The sequence below is a fragment of the Pituophis catenifer genome, unplaced genomic scaffold, assembly GCF_029215685.1.
Source record: "Pituophis catenifer annectens isolate HBS135680 unplaced genomic scaffold, rPitCat1.0.hap2 SCAF_1, whole genome shotgun sequence".
In the NCBI taxonomy this organism is placed as follows: Eukaryota; Metazoa; Chordata; class Lepidosauria; order Squamata; family Colubridae; genus Pituophis; species Pituophis catenifer.
In genome coordinates this window covers 51,445,491-51,468,090 of record NW_027256881.1, presented here as the reverse complement: position 1 = coordinate 51,468,090, position 22,600 = coordinate 51,445,491, and the positions used below count along the sequence as shown (strand labels likewise).

The 22,600-nt window shown below is 38.1% G+C and overlaps 1 protein-coding gene across 2 annotated transcripts in view; it reads left to right on the top strand.

Annotated features, from left to right (window-relative positions):
* Positions 1 to 22,600, top strand: part of NVL (nuclear VCP like) — a 59,900-nt gene that overhangs the window by 7,420 nt on the left and 29,880 nt on the right. For both annotated transcript variants that reach the window (XM_070949398.1, XM_070949388.1), the window contains exons 7-18: positions 547 to 673; positions 836 to 912; positions 2,077 to 2,211; positions 2,605 to 2,706; positions 5,471 to 5,588; positions 9,799 to 9,943; positions 11,450 to 11,720; positions 13,585 to 13,803; positions 15,705 to 15,809; positions 17,056 to 17,118; positions 19,166 to 19,285; positions 19,838 to 19,937. In XM_070949398.1, coding sequence (XP_070805499.1) covers positions 547 to 673; positions 836 to 912; positions 2,077 to 2,211; positions 2,605 to 2,706; positions 5,471 to 5,588; positions 9,799 to 9,943; positions 11,450 to 11,720; positions 13,585 to 13,803; positions 15,705 to 15,809; positions 17,056 to 17,118; positions 19,166 to 19,285; positions 19,838 to 19,937 — 1,582 coding nt within the window. The remainder of the gene's footprint in view (positions 1 to 546; positions 674 to 835; positions 913 to 2,076; positions 2,212 to 2,604; positions 2,707 to 5,470; positions 5,589 to 9,798; positions 9,944 to 11,449; positions 11,721 to 13,584; positions 13,804 to 15,704; positions 15,810 to 17,055; positions 17,119 to 19,165; positions 19,286 to 19,837; positions 19,938 to 22,600) is intronic.

Sequence of the window (22,600 nt, the reverse complement as noted above, 5' to 3'; positions counted from 1 at the left end):
ATCTAAATATACTAATGTTACTACATTATTTCAGTTTCTCATAACAATGGAATGTTGGCTTTGGAGATACAATTAATTCCTCCAATAGATGTAAAACTACTGAAGCATCAGTAGCACCAGGATCTAATAATTCACATACATAACAAAAGCTCAAGTTAAAGAAAATGGCTTGGAAGCTTTCTGAAAGAAATGAAATTTGGTTTTTAAGTTTTACAAGATTTTTAAATTTGGCTTCATTTTAAGAAACTGACTCAGTCCAAAAAATAATAGTCTGAGAGGCCATTTTATCTAAAAATGGATTATCAGATATTTTTAACTATGGTTATCACATAATGTGAGCTATTTAGGCAGACATTTAAAGGTATCTATATTTTAAAAAGTAAAATGAATAAAAGGAGGGGGAAGCATGCCATAAAAAGTGTTGGAAGTGCTAGGGCAGCAGCAGAAGCTCCTTGTATCTTCGTTTAAAAGCCCATTATATTGCCTAGCCTTTGCATTGTAACTTGCTGGATAAAGTATATTAAGAAACTTTTCTTTGTGATGTAGAATGCAGAAAATGTTTCTATTTTGGAAACTGCAAGAAAGAAGTCAAAGAACAAAAAATATAAAAGGAGAAAAGTTGAATTCCCTAATGTAGATGAAGAAATAGAATCAGTTTTGAAGCAGCAGAAAGGTAAGAGGTGGCCTGTTTGTACCTATATGGGAAAATGTAAAGGGATATTTCACTTTGTTATTATAAAATTTGTTCTTTATGAAGTTTGTGTCTGTTTTCCTTCTGTTTAAAACAACCAATCAGCTGCAATTGGTCTTCTAATATTTTCTGGTTTTTCTGCAGTTAAATCAAGAGAAATAGTGCTGCAAACTTCCTCAGTGGCATTTGAGGATATAGGAGGCAACGATGAGATTTTGAAGGTTAGATTTAACTTATCTCTTTTTAAAAATTTTCAGCTGAAACACGGTGAAGTATAGAAGGCGTAAATCATAAATCTAATTTAAAATGATGAGTGCTGAATATGCTATGTTGGAAAGCAATTACAATTCTTTGTTAAATGAAATCCAGTTGTCTTAACAAGCCTGCTTAGTTGCATATTCCTGTCTTTACCAATTGGAAGGGGCATTGAAACATTTACTCCTTAATTTGACATATTTCTTGATACTGCATTATATATCATTCATAAATGATAAATTTCAAGCACATCTTTTGTAGCCTTAAGGACTAGAAACCTGCTAAATTTCAAAATGAAAGTTACAGTTTTTAAGAAATTGTAGGCAGGTTTTAGGATTACAGTTTTGCTATAACAACAACTCTGGTGAAAGCACCCGTGTCTGCTTATTACTTTCGCTGAAATTACTTTGTCAGGCTTCATTCATGTATAAATGGTATGATTATTTGAAAAAAGTAAAATAGGTTAACTTTGTTGAGCGAAACGCTCAAGTCCAATTTACAAAGCAAAATATGTGTTACTGAGTTCATGAATAAGAGAAGATATTCAGTGTTTCTCTCTCTGAATGCGCCTGCCTTCATCAATAGAGATAAATATACTTGTAGCAGTTAAGAGTGGCATGGTGGCCTAGAGGTGGCGCTCTCACCTCGCAATCAGAAACCAATGAATTCAGTCCAAGGTAGCAGCAGAGAGAAAGTATATGCTGTGAGCTCCGCATAGGCATCAGGAAGGGCTCCATTCAGTCACCCTGACTCCACCCTGATGCAAGGGTTTACAAGGTTGTTAAAAGGAAAAAAAAAAACCACTTGTAGCAGTTAAGCATCTCTTCAGTAAAACTACAAACATTCCTTCATTAACCCAATTCGTCTTCACGCTGCAATGTTAATTGCTAGGGCTGAATTCCACATTCTCTCCAGAATCATTAGCGCTACAGCTGTCTTGCAACTTACCCTTAGGCAAAATAGGGACAGAAGTTGAGATTAAAAGGCCATTGACAACGACACAGGATATCCAGCATAATCAACAAATCCCTGTAACTATTTCCCTATATCCTGATTTGGAATCTAAAAGCAGAGCAGCAAATGATAGCGGTCAAATTAATTTTACTTCAACATTGCCATTTTTATTGTAGGAAATATGTAAGATGCTGATACATATCCGTCATCCTGAAGTCTACACTCATTTAGGAGCTGTTCCTCCTCGAGGATTTCTTTTGCACGGACCACCGGGGTGTGGGAAGACATTACTAGCACAAGCAATTGCCGGGGTGAGGTTGTTAGAACAATTACTTTTCCTGCTAAACTGTTCATTATTGAAAATGTTAAACTTCAGACATGTTTGTCTTCTTAAAATGCTGCTTCTTCCAGGAACAAATTCTGTCTTCTTCCCTGCATGTTCAGGCCCTCTAGAAAGTCACAAGGTTGCAATCTGAGGGCTCTTCTCAGGGTATTTTCCTTGACTGTGGTATCTTATTAAACAAAGCAGTACTTGCAGGATAACTGCAAGGCAGTTGCCTTTTTTATCATTACCTGCTGGAACAGAATGTGAGCCCCGATCCCTTTTTTCCCACTATTCATTTTTCCTCTGTTTAATCCAAATCTTGCTAAATGTTGTTCCTTAGATTAAATCTGTTTGTTTTCTTCTTTTCTTTTTATTCTAGGAACTTGAATTACCAATACTCAAAGTGGCTGCAACTGAGATTGTATCTGGAGTGTCTGGTGATTCTGAACAGAAATTAAGGGAGCTCTTTGATCAAGCTGTGGTAAGACCCTTAAAAAAAGTATTTTATTACTTCATCCCTCTTCTGGCATCTTCATTATGAGCATGGCCAAATATAAATATGAGAGAAGAAATTACTAAGCAAGATTTAATATTACATCATCACTGGCATAAGATTCTAACTTATTTTTATTCCTTCCCTATTTCACTTTTTTGTTCCTTGAGTAGTGAATCCTCCTCAAATCAGGATATAACTGCAGAAATGTGTTATCATTATTTTTAACTTCAGCATAAAACTAGGTTCAGAATACCTGTCATTACCCAATGGCTGTAACTTGATGGTTGGTCACACAGTTTTGGATTTCAGTTTTTAATTTTTTTAAAATTAAATTATTTAAATTTTTTAAATAGTCACTAACTATTTCATTTCATTCAGCTTGCTGTTCTGTAGACATGAGTCATATTTTTTTTACACATTGTGTAATCCTCCCAGAGAACATTTTTATTGGATAAATGCAAAAATATAATAAATGCCTAGTGAATTGGGTCTGTCTACACACAGACTTTTCTGCACCTGATGCTTCAGATGTGTGTTAAGCGACAACTCATATAGCACTTAGCACTAGCACTTAGACTTATATACTACTTCACAGTGCTTTACAGCCCTCTCTAAGCGGTTTACAGAATCAGCATATTGCCCCCAACACTCTGGGTCCTCATTTTGCCCACCTCGGAAGGATGGGAGGCTGAGTCAACCTTGAGCCGGTGAAACCCAAACTGCCAAACTGCTGGCAGCCAGTGATCAGCAGAAGTAGCCTACAGCACTGCATTCTAACCACTGTGTCACATGTGTCTTGTATGTCATTATGTCATATCTTTATAGTTCTGTTGGCTGGAATAAGAGTTTCAGTCCAACTACTTGGGAGAAGCTGAAATATGGCATTTCCTTTTGTCACTTTTTTCTTTTCCTTTTTCTTTAACCAAAATGGTATTTTTGGTTTTTTGTGGATTTCCATCTTTTTTTTCCTTTTCTTTCTTTTTTTCTTTTTGGGTCAACAAAGGAGATCCAAGATTGAACCTATTTTATTCCATTTGGGAGCAGGATAGTCAAACCATTAGGCAGTTAACCATCCAGTATTGTGTTCATTTAAGAAAACTATTTTTGATAACCATCTCTATGTCACTTAACAAATATATAAAAAGTTCTTGTCTTTCTTTATAAGTAATTATGTTTATTGGTGAAATATATATATATATTGTAGTTAGTAAACCTGTACGTAACCTATAGGTCCTTTCCTACAGAAGATTTACTCTTGATCAGGCTAGCTAGGTGGCACAGTTGTTGCACAGTTGAGAATATGTTTCATAATATTATGTCATGTATACAAAGTAAAGTATACATGACATACTGTATAATATAGGACCATGATGGCGAACCTATGGCATGTGTGCCACAGGTGGCACGCGTAGCCATATCAGTGGCACACCAGCTCAGCTCTGGCATGCATGCGTGCGCCGGCCAGCTGATTTTCGGGCCTTCTGGGCCCACCAGAATTAGGCTGTTTCCTGTCTCCGGAGGGCCTGAGGGGGTGCATGGGGAAGGCCTGTTTTTCTTTCTTATCTGGCTCCAGATCCTCTCTATGCATCTGCGAAGGGCGAAAACAGCCTTTCTCACTCCCTCGGAGGCCCTCCAAAGGCCTGAAACGGCTCATTTCCCAACTCCCGGTGGGACAGGAAGTGACTTTTTTGCTGTCCCCAACCTCCAGAGACTCCTAGAGAGGTTGGGAGTTGGGAAATGGGCCTTTCTCACTCCCTCGCAGGCCTTTGGAGGGCCTCCGAGGAAGTGAGAAAGGCTGTTTTTGCCCTTCCCAGATAAATAGAGAGGATCTGGAACCAGGTAAGAAAGAAAAACGGGCCTACCAGGCCATCGCGTGCCAGGAGTGGGGGGAGAGGGGGGTTGCATGCGCAGGGCAGGGCGCATAGAATTATCGGTGTGGGCACGCACATGCGTGACCCTCCCCCACCCCACCCCCTCTTTCCTGGCACACGATGGCAAAAAGGTTAGCCATCACTGGTACAGGAAATATTTTACAGTATGTTACAGTATAGCATATTGTAAAGTAATAGGACAAAAATACAGAAAAGTGTTTTCCAAAGATTGGAGAGATTCATATTTTAACTGTGCTAGACTGCTAAATAATTGATAGATGTCAAGCATTTTTGTCAAACAAGTAATTGCTTACTCCATTATTTCAAATATTTCATCTTGTTTTCAAATTATTGAAATTTGAATTATTTAATAATTTTAAATTATTTTAATTGATGTTTGTCTTGTGCTTTTAATAGGCTGTGCACCGTCCTGAGTCCTTCGGGAGAAGGGCGGTATAGAAATAAAATTATTCTTATTCTTAATTGTTCGCTGCTCATGGCAAAACTACTTACTCAATGATTTGATAAACATTAAGTATAAAGAAGGATTTAGGGTAGCCTGGTATGAGATAGGATAGGGTAAGAATGGCAGAAGAAAGAAAGGAGCACAGTAATATAGTCTCTTTCATGTGCAGAATCCCACTTTCCACACACCTCAAATAGGTATAACATAGAAACATTATGCAGATCTCTTTCTCTAGCATGGGGAAATAATTAAGGTTTAATATCCAATACACAGTAAAAATCTTAGTTCAGATTCTAAATGTCAATGTCTCAGTGAATGTATATTTTAAAATTATAAAATGAAAACCATAGCATGCTTCAATTTATATAATTTCTGGGCTTGTACTGATGGAGTATTTGTCTTATATTTCTAGACCAATGCACCATGCATCCTTTTCATAGATGAAATTGATGCTATCACACCAAAAAGAGAAATAGCTTCAAAGGACATGGAGCGGAGAATTGTATCCCAGTTACTGACTTGCATGGATGGTCTGTATTTTAATTCTTTAAAGTAAATTGTTATTTTTTTTAACTTCAGTCAAGTTTTATTTTATTTTGAAAATATGTATGCTCCTCTTAGATTAATCTGCTTTTAATTGACATTTCCATTTCAACATTTTGCCAGAATGTCTATGGAGATTCTCAGTCATCCAGGTTATGGTTGTCCCAAAGGTGTTTTTTTTCCAAGAGACTTTCTGGTTTTTCTTTGAAGACATTTCGCTTCTCATCCAAGAAGCTTCTTCAGCTCTGAATGGATGGTGGAGAATGGGAGGATTATATTCCTTGCAGACAGCTGGTCATTTCCATTCTTTTAGCAAGTCGTTATGGCCATCTGGAGGTTTATCTGTGTCATCAGGGTCACCTGAGTGGTGCAAATGGGTGTGGAACCTTCTTGGAACTGCTGAAAAGACTGTGTTGTAGATTGGAGATAGATGATGTTGTATCCCTCCTCCTCTGTTGAGAGAGGGCTGTTCAATTTTGACATAGATGGCCTCTTTGACCGCTCTTTCAAACCAGCGGTCCTCTCTGTCCAAAATGTGGAGTTTTCTGTCTACAAAAGAATGGCCTTTGTCTTTTAAATGCAGATGGACTGCTGAATCCAGTCTTGATGGATTTGTTCTCCTATGTTGTACCATGCATTTATGAAGTGGTTGTTTTGTTTACCCAATGTAACAGTTCCAAGAAAGCTCCGCACCCATTTGCACCACTCAGGTGATCCTGATGACACAGATAAACTTCCAGGTGGCCTTAATAACTCCCTAAAAGAATACAAATGACCAGTTGTCTGCAAGGAGTATAAATCCTTCCATTTTCCACCATCCAGTCAGAGCTGAGGAAGCTTCTTGGATGAGAAGTGAAATATCTTCAAAGAAAAGCCAGAAAGTCCAGTTGCCTCTTGAAAAAGGACCTTTGGGACATTTGGCAGAATATCATTCATAGATTTCTGAGTTTCAGATGTCTTTGAGTAGCAACGCATTCTGAGGGGCATTTGCTTACTGCTTTGTTTCACAGCCTATTGTTCTGCCTCAGCGTGTCCAAATGTTACAAAGGTTTGGTAGCACCTTAAAAATTAATGTATTGCATTGGAAACTTTCGCATGACAAAATGTAGTTTGTTTATCCAACACAAAAGCAAATATTTGTGCATTTATGCTATTCATCTGTACTCATTCCTTACAACTGTTTATGTATTATAAGGAAAAGAATACTTTTTAAAAAAGCTAAAAAAACAAATACAAACTAATATAAAGAATGTGGTGGGGGAGGGAGAAATCACAGAGAAAGCTAATAGCGCAAGAAATATCAAACTAGTAATATTCTTATAAAAATGGAAAAGTACCCTAAATACCCAAAGAAATAGAAGGAACTTAATGATTTCTTGTTGAAATACCTCTGTAATTCAACTTTCTTATTACAAGTAAATATACAAAACAGATTCAAGTATTTAGTTAGACCTAAATTGGCAAAATGCCCAGACTCATTATCGTAAAGTTGGTAAAAATACAAAGAAAAGAAAAAAAAGGCTTCTCCCCCCCTCCCGATCAAATTTCTCCCTTAATCATTTCTATGATTCTTGATTGGGATACAATTAAACTTATCCATCAACTGATTTCAACAATAAGATAAAGGCTTCTGCATTCACAAGATTATCAACACTGAGTCTGATTGTTACAGAACATTGCTGGGAAGCTCATAAAATATTGTAGTTATGCTGATCTGGTGAGACTCCTGGCTTTTATGAACAATCTTCTTTTATCTGATACTTCCTTACTGGAATTGGAATAGATTGATATCTTAATTTCTCTAGAATTCCATGTCAGTGGAGATTTTATTGTTTCCTGGTAAGATATATGTAAAATCTCATATCTTCTACTAACTTGAAGGAATTGCATGGTAATGGTGTTGGAATTAATTCCAGTTTTCACCTCTTTAGAGGAATTTTAAGCACACGTTCAATCTTGACTGGAAGATCCATTCCCCAAAAGAGAACCTTTCTGAAAATAATCATCCATAAATGTAGCCAGGTTTGATTGATTAGGGGGATTTTCAATACTAATAATATGTAATCGTTTCTCCTCAGTTTTGATGCTAAGTAAATAATTTGTTTATCCAAAATAATATGGCTGGTTTGAGTTATGGTCTTGTGAGCTTATAATCGGTCTTACTATTTAGTCATATTTTCTTAAATAATTCTTAAGCTGAGCCAGCTCTTTTTGGATCAGCTTCAAGATGTCTATGGAGATTCTCAATCATCTAGGTCATGGTTGTCCCAAAGGTGCTGTTTCAAAAGGCAACTGGCGTTTCTTGAGTTTTTTTCCCTTGAAAACCTTTTGCTTCTCATTCAAGAAGCTTCTTCATTTCTTCAAGACTTGTACTTGAGTCAGGATCTCTTTTAACAAGTTAGTAAAAGAATCCTCCTCTGCCATCTTTTCCGGCTCAGCAGATAGTGACGCAGTTGGAATTAAGTTAACTGAGTCTAGCTGCCATGCCAATAGATTGTTAAAAACAAGATAATATATCATAAAAAATTAATTACCCAATGATCAAAGTCTTTATCCAAGGAGATGAGAATTTTTATTTCCTTTAATCAGAAGAGAAGCAAGAGACATACCTGTAGCACCATCTCAAAAGCGGAAATTCTAAGTACAAACATAAATTTACCTCTTGCTTTATGGTTACAACAAAACTCTTTTGCTCCTATAATCTATCCTGTCTAATCATCAAAACCATACATCAAAAGTTCAGTTTTTCTTTTTTATTCAAACATAAGGCATTTCCAGTCAACAATAAATATAGATACTGACTTTTCTGATCTGTTCCTTCTGTTTCTTTACTGCTTGTGCTTCAAGCTTTTTGCAACATCATACATACATTTAAACAAATAAGAGAGTCAGTTTGGTCTAGTGGTTAAGACAGCAGGCTAAAAACCAGAGGATTGTGAGTTCTAGTTCCATTTTAGCCATGGATGTTGGCTGGGTGACTTTGGGCTAGTTAACTCCTGCTCAGTCTAAAACATCAGGTTCAGGCAAGAAGCTGGATGGCCAATTCCTGTCATAGCCAATGGATCAGCGCTTGGATGAGTCAAAAGAAGCAGACCTTGCAGTTCCAGAAAAATGCTGGGAAATTTTAAAGAAATGTATTTGAATGAATGATATTTATGAAGATTTTGAATGTTAATAATTAAACAAAATATTTCGCGGGTATTTATTTGCAGTCCTATATTAACACAGGATTCATCAAGTCACAACCATATCCAGCCCCCGACCTATTGTAATTCGCAAAGCACCTCAAAAATGAGCCATTAAAATGATAGCAGAACTGGCAATTTTCAATAGTGTGATTTTCGGCAGTTTTATTTATTTATTTTCTGCCCATCTTGCCACAAGGTGATTTTTTTAAAAAAAATATTTTTAGGCTTAGATCTTAGAGATTTGAACCCCAGCAAGAAGAAGTGTGGGAAGGAAGTGATTATAAACCAGATGGCTTGATGTGGTTGGCAGATGATGAGGGATCAAAGCTTTGTCTTATCAAGGAAAAGCTGGCAGAAAATAATTTGCCAGGCAAAACCAAGAGACAGAATTGCCATCAAGGCCTTCCCTATCTCTAGAATTGGAACCTAGAGAGGAATATACATAGAATGGTGCACGCAAATATTAAGCTTGCATTATAATCTGCAAATACATGCTTAGAATTGCTCTGAGGCTGAAAGTTGTTAAAACACTAGCTTGTTGGTAGAGGGGGAGGGAGGCGGCATTTAGAGCGGAATATTAAACAATTAACTCGCTGTAAATCATATTTGCAAAGCTTAGCTAGCAATAAAACTGTTTCCGGGTGTTACCAAAAGCTTGAATAAAATAGAAAAAAACCCTGAACCATTATTTGCACTGTCCATTCAGATCAAGGTCCTTGAGGCCAAGGTCCCATATGCAGGCACGCTTTGTTAGATTGAATTCTGTCAAGAGACAGAGAATGTCTCTGTGTATTTTAAATTTTGTCCAACACTATAGTGTCCAACACTATGTTTATCTATTTTTACATATCAGAGAGCAATAGTACATGCATTACTCAGAATGAGCATACATATTAAAATGTCTATCCTCTTGGGTGCCATGTGAATAGTTTTGCTATTACTATAGTTTTGGTAACACAACATCAGCTGCTTCATTAATAGCTGTTCGCTTCTTTGCTTCCTCTTTCAGACTTGAATACGTTGCCCACTGCAGCTCAGGTCCTTGTCATTGGAGCAACCAACAGGCCAGATTCACTGGACCCAGCCCTGAGACGTGCAGGAAGATTTGACCGAGAAATTTGTTTGGGGATTCCAGATGAAGCAGCAAGAGAAAAGTCTGTCAGCCTTCTTTTTATTTTATAAACTAATTTGAAGTCCTAAGATTCTCTTGGATAGATTTTTAACAAGGGAAGATTAGAGGACTTAACTACTGCTTGAGTAGTAAATACTGTTGCAGTATTAAAAGCTCATGAAAACTATGTTGCTGCCTGTTATATACAGTAGATTTGAAAGTCATAATTGGCATTTGCCTAGCCAGCCGCAAAATCTTCAATAAATTGACAGACAGAACAGCAATAGAAAATGAAAGATTTTATTTACATTAGGCAGGCTTATGTGGGTTCCTTTATCTCTCTCAAAAATGTATTTCTTTTATATTCCAAAAAGTGAAAAGATTTGAACTTCATTCTTCATTCTTTTGTATATTTATACAAAGTCAGCTTATTGCCCCCACAAACTGGGTCCTCAATTTACCTACCTTAGAATGGATGGAAGGCTGAGTCAACCTTGAGCCTGGTGAGATTCGCACTTACAGTAATTGCAGACAGCTGGTGTTAATCACAACGCTATCAGTCTGCTGAGCCACCAGGCCCTCTCCTTCCCAGAGTGTGTTCTTTTGCCATCCAGTAGTTGCAATAATGTTTGGGGGGAAAAGCTTTTTATTGCCTGATTGGGAGATGAAGTTTCCATATCTGTCATCTTAAAGAATAGGTAGCACATTTCATCTTGAGCATAGTTGACACGAGCATTTGATTACTAATAGGTTTTTTTCACAAGAGGAAGGCACTCAATTCTGATTATCAGTCAGAATTTATTGAAGTATCAATAAAAGTGACTGCATGATAAGCCTGGTTATCTCAGCAAGTAATAAAAATAAATTTGAAGGAGATGAAGTTTTATTTATTGGCTGTCATATACAGATAGTCATCGACTTACCACCATTTGTTTAGTGTCTGTTTGAAGTTACCACAGCACTGAAAAAAGGGGCCTAGGAACAGTTTTCACACCCGTTGCAGCATCCCAATGGTCATGTGAACAAAATTCGGGCACTTGGCAACTGCCGTGTATTTATGTCAGTTACAGTGTATCGGGGTCATGTGATCACCTTTTGTAGCCTTCCCAAATGGCTTCCAATAACCAAAGTCAGTGGAGGAAGTCAGATTCACTTAACAACTATTGCAAAAGTCGTAAAATGGGGACAAAGCTCACTTAACCACTGCCTTGCTTAGCAACGGAAAATTTGGGCTCAATTCTGGTCACAGGTTGAGGACTACCAGTAGTCAGAATTGTTTCAGCATAGATATTTAAATGCTTCTCATGTTTGTAAATATTGCCTCAGCATAGAAGTGGAAATATATCTAATATTTAAACACTCCATATCTTAATCTTTTCACTGATTATGCTGTTTGGAGGGGGGGTGGGCTAAACAGAAATGGTTTCATCAAGTTCTATCTTTTGGAAGGTGATAAGAATAAATTATTAAAACAATATTACATTTAATTAACTAAATATTTTGGGATGTAAGTTCAGCTGCAAAATCATCTTCATTTTCTTTTCACCAGAATTCTGAAGACATTGTGTCGAAAGCTTCGACTTCAAGAACCTTTTGATTTTGGACATTTGGCTCATATGACGCCAGGCTACGTTGGTGCTGATCTTTTGGCCCTTTGCCGTGAGGCAGCGATGTGCACAGTTAACAGAGTTCTTGTTAAGCTAAATGGGAAGAAATGGGAAGTTACAAAAAATGAAGAAGTAACACTTGGACAAGACATGCAAAAGAGAACAAAAGAAAATGTGAAAAAAGATGCTGAAGAACCAGATCTTCCTACTAAAGTATATATTTCACATGTAGCTTATTGTATCCATTTGGTCCATGTTTGGGTATATAAAAGGGGATTTTCCTAGAAGAAAATCGTATATATTAACTGCAGATATATTTAAAAAAGGAAAATAAAAATGTATAATTAAATATAGCATTTCAACCAGTTTAGTGTAGAAGTTAAGGTATCAGGCCAGAAAATGGAAAGTTAGGTCCAAAGCCACCTCAATGACCTTGAGCTAGTCACTCTCTCTCAGCCCTAGGAAGGAGACAATGGCAAACTATTTCCAAAATCTTAACCAAGAAAACTGCAGTGACTAGTCCAGACGGTTGCCAGGACTCAACACTGACTTGAAAGCATCTGTCTGTCTGTCTATAGTTCTAGTCTGAAGAATATAGCGAGAGGCGCTATGAAATAGGAATGTGACCCTTTTAATAATACTTCATTTCTCTGTAGCTTTCAATACCATTGATCATATTAGGCAGTGATGGACAGCTATGGCAACGTTATGACCAATGGACTTCAACTCCCAGAATTCCTGAGCCAGCATGGGAGTCCACAATCGTAAAGTCGCCATAGTTTTCACCCTTGATTTATGATTGCCTCCTCCTGACTTAAGGATGGGTAGCAATGAATGTAACGGTTCTCCTCCTCTCTGAAAAGTTACTTTCAGTCATTGTAAATAATGATGGAGAGTGTGTTCTAGGCTCCAGTTATAGAATGCCACAAGGCTTGATGTTATCCCCATTCATGGTGAATATCTACATGAAACTGGTGGATGAAATTATCTAGTTTACTTATTATGTAGTCTATGAAATAAATTCTATGAAAATTATCTGTCAACAAAAGATGAGAATCATCATCAGCATACTGGTGATAGACAAAGTTCTATCTCAATCTCAGGCCAAGCAACTAATGCCATCAAGGGCCTGGATTCAATTTGGTGTAGATGGCAAAGAACTGGCTAAAGCCTAATCCTAGTAGGCTTTAATTCTAGACCAGGGGTGTCAAACTGGATTTCTTCGAGGGCCGGATCAGCATTGTAGTTCTCCTCCTGCAGCACTCTGCCAGCCGAAACCAGGCACGAGGTCTGCACCCAGCCCCCCTGCACCTTATTTTCATTCTCCATGGCCTCCTGCAGCACTCTGCCAGGCATTTTTGGGCCATTTTTCAGGCCATTTTCGGCCAGCAGAGAGCTACAGGGGGCCATGGAGGGTGAAAACAAGGTGTGGGGAGCTGCACGCAGCCTGTTTTAGCCGCCAGAGGCACCACAGGCCAGTCCTTTGATATTTCCAGGCCGGCCCCATGGGCCTTGAGTTTGACATCCCTGTTCTAGACTGATAAACTATATGATTCCAGAGAGATTCCATCTTTAGTTCAGGATGGGGTCACAGTCCCTCTGCTGAGTAGTCTTGAAACTTGAGGGTCCTCTTGGACTCATATCTACTGCTCAAGGTACAGTTAACAGCAATGGGCAGAGGACCTTGATATATCTTCATCTAGTGCATTAGTTGTGACCACTACTGGAATGAAGGAAGTTTGAGAAAACTTTTAAAAAGATATTAATGAGTATTATTCAATAGAGGGAGAAACATGTTCCTATTCCACTAAAGGCAATTACTTACCAGTATTTTATGTTTTTAAAAAAACTTCACAATATTCCTACAGTCTGTTAATCTGATAAATAAATCAATTTTTTTAAGAAAACAAAGATTATCTTGAAAAAGCCATACTAGCTGACATTAATGTGGGCGTTTTAAAATACCTTGCAGTTGGATTCCAGATTTTTATCGGTAAACTTAAAGGTGTGCGTCTTTTATCCCCAGTCTAATCTGTTTTTATTTTATTTTCCTCCTCCTCTAATCTCCCTTCTTTAGGATGAATTGCAAAAATTGCTCCAGTTGCTAAAGGAGCCAGATCCCGTGGGGGAGGCTCAGCTGCAGAAGCTATGCATTGAGTTGAAGGATTTCACTGTTGCTCTCTCTTTAGTGCAACCCTCTGCGAAGAGAGAAGGCTTTGTCACTGTTCCTGATGTGACATGGGCAGATATTGGAGCCCTGGAAGAGGTTCGGGAGGAGCTGACCATGGCTATACTGGTATGGGCAGATGCTTTCACCAAATCTTGATGTACTCTATTTGAGACAATCCTCAGTTTCTGAAATTAACTATGTGAGTCTGCCAGCCGCTCTGAATTAAAGGCACGTAGTACTTTTTTGCCTAAAAACATGTGCAAGGAAATCAGCTCTGCTTTGATTTGTAAAGTTAACAGCAAACTAAATTGCTTCTGATTGCTCCATTTTGAAAGGGAAGATTATTCCTGTTAGTTTTAATATTTAGTATCAGAGGACTTTTGGTCAAGGGTTGGTATAATGGAGATATTGATCCAACGAAAGTAAATAACATCTAAAAATGATGGCATAGGTGATGGTGAGGATGGTAACCCAAAAGAGCTCAATTTGAACTGATGAAAAATACTAAAGGTTCGTGGTTAAAAATAGTCATGTAATAGATAGTCTAAAAGACAGTTTGGCCTGAAATAATGTTTACAGTTCAAATTCCTAGATAAAGGAAACAGAGAGCAAATGTGGGGCAATCTGTCATTCACTCCAAATAGTAATAATAGGGGTGTTGCCACCAGAAAGATCCTATTCCTGGCTGTGGCACCACAAGCTGAACTCGGATTTGTTGGTAGCAGGACAGCAAATTTTTTAAAGATCATTTAAATACCATATTTTTCAGCGTATAAAATGCACTTCCTCCCCAAAAAAGTGGGTAGAAATGTCTGTGCATTTTATACAGGGAATATTGCAGCAGGGGGGAGGGGTTTGGTGCGGAGCTGATCAGCTGTTCTAGAACAGGCCGCAGCAGCAGCAGCAGTGAACAGGCCACGGTGGCGAATGGGTGGTGCAGATCAGGCACCAGCAAACGGGCGGCAGTGAATGGGTGGCATCGCCGAATGAGCGGTGGCGAATGGATCACATGAATACCGGATGGACGCTGGGAGGCAGAGGCAGATTTTTTTTTCTTGTTTTCCTTCCCAAAAGCTAATCCGAAAAATACTGTACTTACTAATGTCAGTACATTGAATTGGGACAGTGTAGGGCCATGATGGCAAACCTATGGCACACGTTCCCGAAGTGGCACACGGAGCCATCTCGCCTGGCACGTGCGGCATCTTCCGTTCCTCTTCTGGGTTTCTGGGGTGTATGTGCATGTGATGATCAGCTGGCCTTCGCACACAAAGTGCTCCCTTTTCAGCACTTGGTGCCGAAAAGGTTCACCATAACTGGTGTAGGGTTTACAGAAGTGGTGATATGTGGTCCCATTTAGCTCTTCTTTGTAACAGTTGGTGAGCTACATTCTGCACCAGGTGCAGCTTCTAAACCATTTTCAAGACTTAACCCACATAGAATCTTTTTTTGCAGTAATCCAATTAGGGCATGAATCACAGAAACTATGCTATCTTTGTGCCATCAGAATTCACAGCAACCTTGTGGTCACATGATCACCATTTCCAACCTTCCCTGTCAGCTTCCAACAAGCAAAGTGAATGGGGAAGCTGGCAGGGAAGTTTGCAAGTTATTTCAAATGTCACTCCTGATGCTTCTTTTCCTGCCCACAGCACCCCTCCTGCCGTGGTTTGGCCTTTACTAGTCCTGCCAAGGGCTCCTCAGATCTGTGCTTGGCTTCCGTTGGCCCTCCCAATGCCTCTTGAGACCCGTATGCAGCTTCCTCCAACCTTCCTCTGCTCCCCCATGCTTTTTCCCTGACCTATCTGTCTCTTTCCCCTTAACAAACTATGTGTCCTCGGTTATGACATCAACCAGGACTGCTGGGATTGTCATCACTGAACTGGTGTGATCATGTGACATTGCACTTTTCAACTGCATCACTTAACAACAGCAATCCCGGTCCCAATTGGCTACTGTAATTCGAGGACTGCCTGTATCATAATAGCAGAAGAAAACTAACATATGTAAGGTGCTTTTTTAAACAGGCACCTGTGAAGAATCCTGAACAATTCCGAGCCCTTGGACTTCTAGCTCCAGCTGGTGTGCTGCTTGCTGGTCCTCCTGGATGTGGCAAAACACTGCTTGCGAAGGTAATTTTGGCTGCTCTTTTGCTCAGAGAATTCCAACACTTAAGGATCACTCTTCCCACCAATCTGATTGCATCTGGTTGCTGACGCTTAGGATCTTGGACCTCAGTTCATTAAGAAGCTTCTCCCCAGTGTTAACCTGCTAAACCAATCCTTAAATTTGATTGTATTTATTTATCCCAAAGAACAAAGCATCTATCAACATCTAAAGAAACCTCTGTCCATGCCTTTATTTAATTAATTCCTGGAAAATTAAATTTAATTCCTGGAAAAGTAGCATGTGGAATAAAAATAATTAAATAATTAAATTCAGGACATATATGAACATTATAATTATTTAATGGATTAATATATAATTATTTGTTTGTCAGTGTCATTTCTAACTTAGACTGAGAAACGGAGTATTCCACAACTCACCCAAATGCCTTAAGCAAATGCATCAAGCCCAGAATTGAAGTACTTCTGAAGTTCAGAAATAGGCAATAAGATGTCATCAACATATAATTATATTCTAATGAATTGTGAAGAAAAACTACAGCTGTTATGATTTATCTAACAGCACAGGCTGAACATTCTAACGATGCATATAAGGACCAAAAGAATATTCTTCTGTAGTGTTTTATAGGATTAAAAAAAACTGAGATTTTAAAAACTGACCAAAAACTTTTTGTTTGTAAGCCACATCATATTTAACTAAGGTGGCCTATATATTCTGCTTACAGAATTATCAATAGATTTTTCTGCATCAAAGAATTGCATTTGCCTAATGCATTTTCTGTCTTTATACAAATCAGTCACATTCACTGTGATATTCAGTTATTTTGAGTATGTTTCTTATTTCCTGGATTTGTATTTCTGTACTGTAAATTTTTTTAAAAAACTGCTTGAGAAAGCCAGTGTTGCATCATGGTAGTAGTATAAAGTTTTGACATTGTATGGATTTTCTTAGATAAAAGGCATATGTTAAGATGATGATATGAAATGAAGAAATAGTAGTCCACCTAGCTAGCTGCTGCAAGATTTCACAGAATGATTGCAAACAATAAAAAGTAGCAACTTGAGAAAGTAGCAACATTGCAACAAACTCAGAACAGCTTATATCCTGCAAAACCATCAAACAAGAACATATGCCTATCTCAGGTCCTTGGAAGGAATTCAATAGGTGGATAACAATGTCACATCTGGTCTAAACATCTGGATGCCTGTGCAACCAACCATAATATACAGTAACTAAATTATTTTTTACTAGGCTGTAGCAAATGAATCTGGACTGAACTTCATTTCAGTGAAAGGCCCTGAACTATTGAATATGGTGAGTTTTTTTTCTAGTTTGCTTAGTGACCACTGTCTTTTAGGTTTTTTGCCGATACAAAGAATTGTTTGACTGAACTACATAATTTAGCTATATACATATAGTAAAAATAATTCTTGCATCCATATATATTGATCACACATTTCCTTTTACAGTACAAATAATCCTCAAATTACAACAGCCATTGGGACTGTAATTGCCATCACTAAGTGGTCACATGACTGCACAGCTTAATGAGGGCAATCCAAGCTGTTGTCGTAACTCCAGATGTGCAGATCATTAAGCAGAAAGTGGAAGGATCCCAGGAAAGAGTGTAGGTTGCCACATGGAAACATAGGCCATGCATGAGTGGAGGGTGTGTATGCTGTGGTGTGACTCAAACTCGGGAAGACTGGAAAAGAGCGCTCAGAATGCTTACATGTGTGTATGTGAGCAAAGAAAGGCTGAGGAAAGAGGATGTGGGGTGCATGTGAGTGAAGGAAGGGAAGGAGGGCATAGTGCATGAGAGTGAAGAGAGGCCAGGTTGAGGAAAAACTTATCCAAATGACTTGTGACCGTCACTGCCAGCTTCCCTATAGATTTTGCTTGTAGGAAGCATGCAGGGAAGCCCATCAATAGAAATCATGTAATCACAGGACCCTGCAGCTGGTCGTAAATACAAGTTGGTTACCAACCACTCAACTTTTGTTCACATGACCGCAATGGCCATAACTTCAGGAACCAGTGCTCAGTCCGTTCATTCAGCACCAACATAACTTTAAACGGTCACTGAACAAATACAGGTTCATAAGTCTTGGCAGTTATTAAATAGGTTAAATAGGTCACCATATAACCATGCTCAATTTTACAATGTTTGTTGCAGCGGTCATTAAGCAAAGATGGTGGTTGGTAAGCAAACCCATTTTTCCCCTTGGGTGCTTTTTTGTCAGAAACTGAAAGTAAATACTGTATTTTTTGGAGTATAAGATGCACTTCCCCCCCCCCAAAAAAAAGGGGGTGAAAATTTGGGTGCGTCTTATACATCGAATGTAGCCCCGCCCACTCGCTGCCAACCTGGGAAATGGGGTGTGCGGAGGCAGCAATAGGCTATGGCAATCCCTGCAGCCTAAAACAGCTGATCTTCGGGAGGCTGATCCAACTGCTTGTGCTAATCAGGCTGTGATGAAAACGAAACTGAAACAGTCTGTTTACTGCTTGCTGCAAGGAGGCAAATTGCTGAGAGGCAGAGGCAGATCTTTTTTTCTTGTTTTCTTCCCCAAAAAAGGTAGGTGCGTCTTATAGTCTGGAGCGTTTTATACTCCGAAAAATACGGTATTGGAAACTGGCAAAAAATGCTGATAATCATGTCATATGACTTCAGGACACTGACAATGTCATAAAGCCAGTTGCTAAGTGCCCAAAATGCTATCACATCACCACGGGGATAGTGTTGGTGGGTGTTGCAGCTGTTTGAACTTTGAAATCAGGAAATCAGAGCCACAGGTTGCTGACCCCTGTTCTAAAGTTTTGATCTCAAAGCCTACATTTTGAGACTTGGCTGGTCTGAGAACCAGAGTTGCATCACATTGGATGGCAGCAGGATTGGATTACCTCAGGATGGTGTTTCTCAGCCTTGGACATTGGGAGGTCTGTCATAATTCAAATGGTTCCTCAGTGACTTGTCACTAAGTGAGGACTGCTTGTAAGCAGAATTACAGAAAGTACAGGAAAAAAGTAGACCTAACAAGCTAAAGAAGTCAAAGACAGACAGAAAATAAAAGGAAATCTAATTAAATATGGCTTGCTTAGTATATTTATTAGAGAAGGAACTGACAAATTGAATTTGGTCATTCCATCTTGTCTCAGTTCCATAAATTTACACTAATTGGCAGGTGGTAATTGTGGTTGAAACTGTACAATTTCAAAACTTGTTTTGTATCTGGTCATGGCAGAATCCTAAGCATGAATTAATCTGTGACCTAAACAATCCAACTTCTTATTAAATAAGATTGCAAAAATAAGATTCCACAGAATTTCATAGAAATTTCCTTTTCCTTCCTGCTTCTAGTATGTGGGGGAAAGTGAACGTGCTGTTCGTCAGGTTTTCCAACGTGCAAGAAATTCAGCACCTTGTGTCATATTCTTCGATGAAGTTGATGCTTTATGCCCTCGGAGATCAGACCGTGAAGTGAGTCTCTAAAAACATTCCCCCAGAGATTTTTAACTACAGGTTGCAGTGTACAAATAAATGTGTTGTTCTGCATGTTTTCAGAGCAGCCCTGTGATGTAAATTAAAATTGGCATTGTACAGATGCCACATCTAGATGGAAAGAAAGGGATTACTAAATGTTGTATGCTACAATAGAATTTCAACCCATCTTTGCAGACGTGCTTTATAAATACCACGTCAGCAAATCCAAAGAATTAGAAATTCACTTGTTTTGTGAGATGGGTAGCTATAATAAATTTCATAAATTGCTTTTCCACTTGGAATTGGAATGTAACCATGTATATCCAAATCCATTAATGGTAATTCTGCTATACAACCCTTTTCTTTTTTAGAATTTCATGGTATAATAAATTAGAAATGCTTGTATTTTGTTTGTTGGTCGTTTGTTCTGAGTGATCAAAGGTCAAGAGGAAAGAGAACCAAGGATATGGGAATGATGAATGTTCTAGGGGTTTTCTTTTAAATCCATTGTTGTCATTTTTATCTTATTTCACATTCTTATTCTTACAGTCAGGCGCCAGTGTCCGTGTAGTGAACCAATTGCTTACTGAGATGGATGGCCTGGAATCACGTCGTCAGGTGTTCATTATGGCAGCTACAAACAGACCAGGTATAGATCATCAAGCAATCAGATATAATGTCAAGTATTTTTATATACTGCTCCTGTGCAACATGCCTATGAGTTGAAAGTTAATTGGCTTGTATACGTGAGCTAATGATATTTCCATGTACGGTGATGGATAAAGAATTTGGTGTGCTAGGACCAGGGAGATCTTGCTTCAAGGCCACTCACAGTTATATATGCTTATTGGAGCCTTTTGGTCAAAGTTATCTCTCAGCCATACCTATCTCACAAGATAGTTGGAGCAAAGAAAAATTAAAAGATGAAATAGTTTATCCAGTACCCTGCTTCTGAAGGAAAGATGGGATATAAATCTAATATATGAAAATAACTGATCTTTGGGTAGACTGAATTATGAAGCTGCTAGTTTTGAACACAGTAAAAAAATTGTTGAACTTGGTGAACACACAGACTGGCTGGGTGGAGTGGAGTGGAGTGGAGTGATTGAGTGAAACTAGTTGGAGATGAGAGCCAATTTGATGTACTGGTTAAGGCACTAGACTAGAAATGGGAGACTGTGAGTTCTAGTTCTCTCTTAGACATGGAAACCAATTGAGTGATCTTGGGCCAATCACTCTTGGTTGTGGAGAAAATATGATGACGAAGCACTATGTATAGAGTTGTACGAAAAAGTGGAATAGTGTATAAATCAAATGAATAAATAGTTTTTCTCTTTTATTTTGTTATATCCTTATTTAAAGCATCACCTGAATAAGTTTTTGTTGTAGTTTAACTTGGCTTCTAAATGCATGTTAATTATTGTGTAATATCCAAAGGAAATGAAGAGGGGGAGAGGGAGCAAGGGAAAGAAAGAGAGAAAGAGAGATGTAGTATATATATATATATATATATAAATTTGATTTATATGCCGCCCTTCTCCGGAGACTCAGGGCGGCTTACAATGCGTTAAGCAATAGCCTTCATACTTCTGTATATTTATACAAAGTCAGCTTATTTCCCCCATAATCTGGGTCCTCATTTTACCTACCTTAGAAAGGATGGAAGGCTGAATCAACCTTGACTCAGCCTTAATATTAACTTCAATATTTAGTTTATGCCTTCTTTTTTAGTTTCCTTAAGCTGTCTTTTTAATTTTCCAGATCAAATAAAACAGTTGTAGTACATATCTTTATATCTCTGCAGATTGTCTTTGTGATTAACTTCTTGCGGTCCAGCCAAATGTTTAAATAATCAGAACTGCAGGATTCAATAATAGAAGTACGTCATTTCATTTCCATTTTAGAGCTGCAAATAACAACAAATTAGAAAATTGTAGGAGCTGTAGTATCTTGTAATTATCCACCTGGAATTATTCAGCCTAATTTATGCTTTTCATCACATGATTTAAATTGAATTGGAAAAACTGGACTTTTGGATAGTGGTGAAATGTAAAATTTGTTACTACCGGTTCTGTGGGCGTGGCTTGGTGGGGGGGTAATGTGACTGGGTGGGCGTCACCACCTTTTTTTTTTTTTTTTTTTACTTTTAAAACCATTTTTTTTACAACCTCTTCGGCCAAAGAGGTTGTAGAAAAAATGCTTTTAAAAGCCTCTGACAATCCCAGCTGAGTTACCTGATCGTCAGAGGCTTTTTTTTCTTTTAAAAACATTTTTTCTACAACCTCTTCGGAAGAAGAGGTTGTAAAAAAAAATGCTTTTAAAAGCCTCTGACGATCCCAGCTGGACCGTGGGATCATCAGAGCCTTTTTTTTTTTTAAAGCATTTTTACGGCCGAAGAGTAAACCACCCGCCGCCATCGCTAACGGATCAGGCGATCCGGTCCGAACCAGGAGCATTTCACCCCTGCTACAACTATATTAGTAAAGAAGCAATGAGTGGAAATTAACCAAGGAGAGAAGCAACTTAGAACTAAGGAGAAATTTCCTGACAGTTAGAACAATTAATCAGTGGAATTTGCCTCCAGAAGTTGTGAATGCTCCAACTCTGGAAGTTTTTAAGAAGAGGTTGGATAACCATTTGTCTGAAGTGGTGTAGGATTTCCTGCCTAAGCAGGAGGTTGAACTAGAAGACCTCCAAGATCCCTTCCAACTCTATTATTCTATTTCTATTTCTAATATTTTGGGTTTTAGCTCAAAATGTGAGAATTAGGATAAATCCAATCTATTTAATTTCTAGCTCATGGATTGTATCCATCAGCTAAATGATGTCATTTAATAAGTGATCCTTACTAAATATTTTCTGTGCTCTTAGATTCATAAAATTTTCTGTGTGTTAATTTCATAAGGTCAAAGGAGACTGATTCTTTAAATTATGTTCCACTGATTTACAAAAACACAGTGTTCAGATCTGTTCATCTAAATATACTAATGTTACTACATTATTTTAGTTTCTCATAACAATGGAATGTTGGCTTTGAAGACACAATTAATTCCTCCAATAGATGTAAAACTGCTGAAGCATCAGTAGCACCAGGATCTAATAATTCACATAACAAAAGCTCAAGTTAAAGAAAATGGCTTGGAAGCTCACTGAAAGAAATGAAATTTGGTTTTTAAGTTTTACAAGATTTTTTATATTGGCTTCATTTTAAGAAACTGACTCAGTCCAAAAAATAATAGTCTGAGAGGCCATTCGGAAGAAGAGGTTGTAAAAAAAAATGCTTTTAAAAGCCTGTGACAATCAGGAAACTCA